At 66.8% G+C, this 7,110-nt stretch overlaps 2 protein-coding genes across 2 annotated transcripts; one reads left to right on the top strand and one right to left on the bottom strand.

Annotated features, from left to right (window-relative positions):
- On the bottom strand, window positions 1-4,181 carry SCNM1 (sodium channel modifier 1). The gene is made up of 8 exons (XM_086478238.1): window positions 4,098-4,181; window positions 3,477-3,547; window positions 3,297-3,385; window positions 2,501-2,598; window positions 1,402-1,499; window positions 450-595; window positions 196-328; window positions 1-120 (listed from the first exon to the last, which is right to left on the bottom strand). Exons 1-8 carry the CDS (start codon window positions 4,146-4,148, stop codon window positions 21-23), a joined length of 786 nt encoding a protein of 261 aa, XP_086334364.1. The 5' UTR covers window positions 4,149-4,181; the 3' UTR covers window positions 1-20.
- A 482-nt stretch (window positions 4,182-4,663) lies between these two features.
- LYSMD1 (LysM domain containing 1) lies at window positions 4,664-6,081 on the top strand. The gene is made up of 3 exons (XM_086478430.1): window positions 4,664-4,762; window positions 5,536-5,807; window positions 5,937-6,081. Exons 1-3 carry the CDS (start codon window positions 4,664-4,666, stop codon window positions 6,079-6,081), a joined length of 516 nt encoding a protein of 171 aa, XP_086334556.1.
- The last annotated feature ends 1,029 nt before the right edge of the window (window positions 6,082-7,110 follow it).

Genomic DNA, 7,110 nt, shown 5'->3' with positions numbered 1-7,110 from the left:
CAGTGGGGCAGAGGGGGGGCTCAGGAGGGCAGCAGGGCGGGCGGCTCGTCCTCGTCGGAGTCGAATTCGGCGTTCTGGTCCTTCACCCACTTGCCGGAGCGGTCCTGGATCCAGCCGGCGCTGGGGACGCGCAGACGGAAGGAGTGAGAAGCGGCTTTTTACGGGGCTCCCCCCACCAACGGGGCCAGGACTCACCTCCGCAGCTGCAGGTACCGCTCCAGCGCCCGCCGTCTCTCGGGGCTGAGGCCTTCGGGCCGGCTCAGCGCCGACGATGAGGTTTTTCCTTTGCCACTTCGCTGCGTCCGGGCCGGAGCCGCTTTCGGTGCGTCTGGGAGGGCAGAGAAGGGGCTGGTGAGACCCGCAGAAATGGGGGAGAGGCCCGGCTGAGGGCCTGAGCGCCCCGCCCCGATGGCGCTGCCGCAGCCCCGCACCCAACGGGTGGTTCTCACCTGCTTGCCCGCCGCGGTGCCCCGGCAGCAGGGCTGCGGGGCTGGCGTCCACCGCTTCGCCGTCATTCCGCGACGGCTCCGGCAGCGGCGCGGCGGCGCTCGGCCCTGTCGGGGTCACGCCAGCTCTTGAGCTGCTCCCCTCCACCCTGCCATGGGAAGAGGAGTCAGGGCCTCGTCCGAAAAACACCCGGTGGTGTTGACGGGGGGGGGGTCGCCATCGCGACCAACTTCTCTCCCCCGCGGCAGAGAAGCCGGCGCTTCGTTACGGCAGCGCTGGGGAGCACGGGGGGTGGCTCCTCCTGACGGGCTTCCGAGTTACACCAAAAAATTCAGCATTTTGTATCCTTTTTCTGCAAAGTCGTGCTCTTTAACACATTTTAACATCAGCGTGCGTGTTATGCCCGCTATGAATGTTGACATTTACACTGATTGCTCCACCCTATTAACTAACTTCATTAGTATTCCCATACTAATGTAATCAGGGGTTATCTTACTGATCAAGGTCTCTGATGTACAAATCAGGAAGGGGAGGAGGTGAGGGTCTTCACCTCAACATTCCTTAGTTTCTCTGGTTTCACCCCATCAGAGAAGATGAAACTTTCACCCCCCGTCCCTGTCTCCTGCCTCCCTGTTCCGTTCTGGGCCATTTCACACCCCGCAGCAGCTTTAGCTTTGACCTTCTTCGTGAGGCAGCTGCTGTCTCTGAGCATCAGGGAGGGTTTGGGTGTTTCTTACTACGATGGAAACTAATATCATCAATACACAGCGTGAGTTATTCCTTAAAGCAATTCAGTCGTTCATTAAAAGCAATTAGTGATCAATGAAAAGTCATTATCCCTTCAAAATCCCAACTTGATGATCACAATGGCGGTGAGGCCATGGCACTGCCTGTCCCCTCCCGGGAAGCCCAGAGCTTCTCCTCATCCTCCAGCAGTGACCCCAAAGGCCTCACCCCGTCGTCCTCCGGCAGCAGCTGTTGTAGGGAGCAGCTTTCAGCAGAGCGCTGCGGGCAATCCTCCTCGTCCGGGCCAGCAGAGGGGCCGGGGAGCCCTGGGGAGAGGGGACAGAGCTCAGGGTGGGGGGACAGAGCTCGGGGTGGGGGGACAGAGCTCGGGGAGGGGGGACAGAGCTCGGGGAGGGGGGACAGAGCTCAGGGAGAGGGGACAGAGCTCGGGGTGGCGGGACAGAGCTCGGGGTGGCGGGACAGAGCTCGAGGAGAGGGGACAGAGCTCGGGGTGGGGGGACAGAGCTCGGGGTGGGGGGACAGAGCTCGGGGTGGCGGGACAGAGCTCAGGGAGAGGGGACAGAGCTCGGGGTGGCGGGACAGAGCTCGGGGTGGCGGGACAGAGCTCGAGGAGAGGGGACAGAGCTCGGGGTGGGGGGACAGAGCTCGGGGAGAGGGGACAGAGCTCGGGGTGGGGGGACAGAGCTCGGGGTGGGGGGACAGAGCTTGGGGAGAGGGGACAGAGCTCGGGGTGGGGGGACAGAGCTCGGGGTGGGGGGACAGAGCTCAGGGAGAGGGGACAGAGCTCGGGGTGGCGGGACAGAGCTCGAGGAGAGGGGACAGAGCTCGGGGTGGGGGGACAGAGCTCGGGGTGGGGGGACAGAGCTCGGGGAGAGGGGACAGAGCTCGGGGTGGCGGGACAGAGCTCGGGGTGGCGGGACAGAGCTCGAGGAGAGGGGACAGAGCTCGGGGAGAAGGGACAGAGCTCGGGGTGGGGGGACAGAGCTCGGGGTGGGGGGACAGAGCTCAGGGAGAGGGGACAGAGCTCGGGGTGGCGGGACAGAGCTCGGGGAGAGGGGACAGAGCTCGGGGAGAGGGGACAGAGCTCGGGGTGGGGGGACAGAGCTCGGGGAGGGGGGACAGAGCTCAGGGTGGGGGGACAGAGCTCGGGGAGAGGGGACAGAGCTCGGGGTGGGGGGACAGAGCTCGGGGAGAGGGGACAGAGCTCGGGGTGGGGGGACAGAGCTCGAGGTGGGGGAACAGAGCTCGGGATGGGGAGGCCCGGCTGGAGAGTCCGGCGAGGCGAGGAAGGGGCACCCACACCAACCTGCACACCCGCCTCCTCGGCCTGCACCTCCTCCTCGTGCCGCCGCTTCTGGGCCGCGTCCTGGAGCGAGCGCTTCTTGCCGTAGAAGCGCTGCAGGCCTGGAAGAGAGCGAAGGGGACGGGAGAGGGTGACGCGCGGAAAACGGACTCCACAATCCGTGAGCTTGTCGAGGAGGTGTGTTTATTCAGCGCTGGGCAGCACCGGGGGGGGCAGCCCCACCAAAGTCGTGCGCGCCCCAACGCGGCAACTTGTGTTTTTTATACCGTTAAGCGTTACTTATACGTCAGGTTTCCCAATACACCTATACATATGTATGACCTGTCCCCCCTTCCTATTAAAATCAGTCCCAAAAGTCATTTCCACAAACTTCTCCTCTCTGCGCTTGCGCAGTGCCTCCTTGTGGTGGTCGTCGGGGGGGGGGGGGGGTTCGTAAAGATGAAGGCCGATGGCTCCTCTTCGTCACCGCTGGTAACCCCTTGTCCTTGCGCAGACTCAGGTGCTCCTCGGCTCTTGCCCCAACTTCAGAGTCGGTTTCAGCCGGTTCTTAAGACAGGTTCATCACTCTTATAGGGGACTGTCTATCGTAGGGGGGCACAGGACTTCTTGCTTCAACTAATTTGTACAATGGCCAACAGAAACGTTAAGCCACATCTATTAAATCGATCCCCTGGACTATACAGCAACCTAGGTAATCATTAAGCAACGCCTTATCGACTAAGATTCCCTTAACTCCTCCTCTCAGGGGGACACGCTCGCTCGGCGCAGCCCACCCTGCCGCCAGCCCCCCCCCACTTACTGCCCGTGTGCTTCTTGCCGGCCCTGTGGACCGTCAGCACGTCCAGCGTGTCGAAGACGGGGCGGTGGGCGCACACCGTGCAGGCGTACCTGTGCCAAGGGTGGGGGGAAAAGCTGCCGTCAGGACCCTGCAAGCAGCTGGAGGGGGGGGGGGGGGGCTGCGCTCGGGGGTCTCGCTTACCTCCCGCTCCTCAGCAGCAGCGCCTCGTCCTCGGGGATGTAGTTGGCCAGCAGGTCCGCCACGCGTCTTTTCTGGGAGGGACCGAGGGGGCCAGGTGGGCGCTGGTCTCCTCTGTGCCTGCTGCTGGGGGGGGGGGGGTGTGTCTCCCCCACAGGGAACCAGCCCTTGTCCCCAGCCCTGTCCCCCCCTCCTTAGGCTGGGAAACCTCAGCACCCTGGGGACCCTCCTCTGAAGGAGCAATGGGGGCGTGGCAAGTGGGGAATTGGGGTGTCAAGGCTGGGGAGGGGGCGGTTTGGCGGCGGGGGCAGGTTGAGGCAGGGGAAGGGGGTAATTTCGGGGAGCGGCCTGGGCCAAGGGGGGGGTATTTGGGGCGCTGGGAGGGGAACCCTGAGCGGGGTCAAGTTAGGGCAGGGGTGAAGGGGAAGCGGGGGGGCAGAGGAACATTTGCAGGCAGGGGAGACGGCGGGCAGGAGGGGCGGGAAGGGCTGGGGGGAACAGGGGCGGCGGGGGCAGGCCGGGGCAAGGGGGCGAACCCGGGGGGTATGTGGGGAGGCCGGGGTTGGGGGGGGCCTGGGAAGCCGAGGGATGGTTTGGGGGTGTCCGGGGGGGGCTGGGACCTACCTGCAGCACCCCCAGCTGACCGGGGTCGTCCCCCTCCCGCTTGAAGGACATGGCGACCCCACCGCCGGCCCGCCGTTACTATGGGAACCGGCCCCCTTTCGTCCAACTTCCGGGTGGCTTTTCCCGGCGGGCTACGCGCGGCAGCAGCGACCAATTAGAGAGCGCGAGAGGCGGGGCGGGAGGACCCCAGGCGGACGCGGCCCCGCGGCACGACGGGAGTTGTAGTTCCGAGGCACCACACGCTGCAGCGGGGCGGAGGGCAGAGCCCCCCCCCCCCGGGGCAGAGACCGGGCAGGTGGCAGAGGCCGGGGGGCCGGGGAGGATCCTGGGGCGGGGGTGAGGTTGGCGGCAGCACTGCCCGAGGGGGGGGCGGCAGGGTCCCCGCAGTCCCAGACTACAAGTCCCAGAGGCCTCCGCGAGGGCTGCGGGGCCGAACCCGCCTCCGTTGAGCGGCGGCCGGCGCGCCGGGACCCTGGGCCGGTCCCCCCGCCCGGGCTGGGGCTGTTCGCATGAGCCCCCCCCACCCCGCACTGGCGGGGGTCGGGGCTGAACGGGGCCGTCCCGTCATGGCGGCGGGGAGCGGCGGAGCGGGGGCGTCCGCCCGGGAGCACCGCCTGGAGCCCGGGGACACGCTGCCGGGGCTGGCGCTGCGCTACGGGGTGACGGTGAGCGGTCGCGGGGACCGGGGGCGCCGTGGGGCAGGGGCAGGGCGGGGGGGGTAACGGGGACGGGGACCTCCAGGGGTCCGGTGTGGCCGTGGGGCGGGGCGGGGCAGGATCGCCGGGGCAGGGCGGGCAGGACGGCCTCGCGGTCCCCCGGCAGCCCCATGGGGACACCCCTGTCCCCTTCCGTCCCCACCCTGTCCCTATGGCTGTCCCCATCCCTGTCCTGTCCCTCGTCCCTGACCCCATCCCTTCCTTATCTCTGTCCCTGTCCCTGTTTTGGTCCCTGTCCCCATCCTTATCCCTGTCCCCATCCTTATCCCTGTCCCCATCCTTATCCCTGTCCCCATCCTTATCCCTGTCCCCATCCTTATCCCTGTCCCCATCCCTTCCCCATCCTTATCTCTGTCCCCATCCCATCCATGTCCCCATCCCTGTCCCCATCCTTATCCCTGTCCCCATCCTTTTCCTGTCTCCATCCCTGTCCCCATCCCTGTCCCTGTCCCCATCCCTGTCCCTGTCCCCATCCCTGTCCCTGTCCCCATCCTTATCCCTGTCCCCATCCTGTCCCTGTCCCCGGCCCTGTCCCTGTCTCTGTTCCCACCGTTATCCCATCCCCATCCCTGTCCCCATCCCATCCGTGTCCCCATCCGTATCTCTGTCCCCATCCCTGTCCCCGTCCTTATTCCTGTCCCCATTCCTGTCCCCATCCCTGTCCCCATCCTTATCTGTCCCCATCCCCATCCCTGTCTCTGTCCCCAACCCGTCCCCGGCAGATGGAGCAGATCAAACGCGCCAACCGCCTCTACACCTCGGACACCATCTTCCTCAAGCCCACCCTCCTCATCCCCGCACCGGCGCAGCCAGGGGGACCCCGCCCCGAGGACGAGGACAAGGACGTGCCCATCCCCCCGGGGGACACCCCGGCCACCCCCGCCCCGTCCCGCCACGACCTCTCGGCCACCGATTTCCTGCGGCAGCTCGACGCCGAGATCGGGCGCTCCAAGGCGGCGGCGGCGGCGCAACGGCTCCGCGCCAGCGGCACAGGGTGAGCGCGCCCGTCCCGCCTCCCCTTTTTGGGGCAAAATGGGGTCTTTTGGAAGGCGGGTTTGGCTGCAGGGTGGGTGGGCGGGTGGCAAGGCCACCCCTCAGTGCCACCCCGCTGCATCCCCTGCAGCACGACTGAGGCCGAAAGCACCCAGAGCCCCGACGCCAGGGGCCCCCCAGCCCCCCGCGGCCCCCGCCTCGGCCCCCGGCCCCTCACCAGGACCCCGCGGGCAGCCGCCCTCCGTGATGCCGAGGACGAGATCTTCACGCTGTGACACCGGGGACGCCGGGGACGGGACGCCGTGACTCCCACCCCGCGGTGACGGGCACCCCGGGGCACCCCCCGGCGCCCAGCCCTTGCAGGGGCGGGGATGGTAGAGAGGACAGAGGGATTTTGGAGGGACACACGCTGTCCCCTCCCTGTGTTCTTCAAGGGACATTCCCTGCTGCGGGGACACCCAACGCCTGGGTGCAGAGCCAGCCCTCTCGCAGGGCTACTGGGAGGTACTGGGAGGTACTGGGACAAGATTTACCAGCTGTTGTTTTTCCTCTGGTTGTATTTATTTGTACATCTTTGCTCTCGGGGGGGGACACCCCCCCCATGCCAGCACCTGGACCCCCACGGGGACGGGAACGAGAGCCTGTAAATAAAACGGATCACTGTCACACAGCTCTGCCTCTTTGTCACCCCCCTGGGGACACAAATGTCCCCCCAGGGACATGGTCACAGCCCTGGGGACGCTGTTAACCCCCTGACATTCCCTTTGGGGAACGTGATCATCCCCTCAGGGACACGGACACCCCCCCTGGGGACAGTGTCACCCCACTGGGGACGTGGTCACCTGCTGGGGATGCTGTCACCCCTCGGGGACACTCTGGGGGAGCAGCCACGTCCCCGGGGCTGCGGGCATCCACTTGGGGACACCGTCGTCCCCCACCCAGGTCCACCCAGGGGACCTAGGTGCCACGCCACGCTGTGCCACCAGGTGTCACCCTGTCCCCGCACCCTTGGGGACCCCTCCAGAACCTCGGGGGTCTCCCCAGGGCCACCCAGTCCCCCCCGGGATATCCCCAGGGTCCCCCGCTCCGGGGGGACTGGTGGCATTTGGGGACCAGGGCCTGAGGGGTACCTTGAGGGGGAGGAGCCCAGCGCTCCCAGTAGCAACCCCCAGTAGCTCCCAGTCCCCGCTGGGCCGGCTGCACACGTGCGTGCAAACGGCCGCCCGCTGGTGCAGGAGGGGGGACAGGGGACACGCACGCAGAGGTGACAGCCGCGTCGCACACGCGTGTGCAAGGGGCTCCGC

This window comes from Leptosomus discolor, chromosome 26 (genome assembly GCF_034619465.1).
Source record: "Leptosomus discolor isolate bLepDis1 chromosome 26, bLepDis1.hap2, whole genome shotgun sequence".
In the NCBI taxonomy this organism is placed as follows: Eukaryota; Metazoa; Chordata; class Aves; order Leptosomiformes; family Leptosomidae; genus Leptosomus; species Leptosomus discolor.
This window is presented reverse-complemented; position numbering and strand designations above follow the sequence as displayed.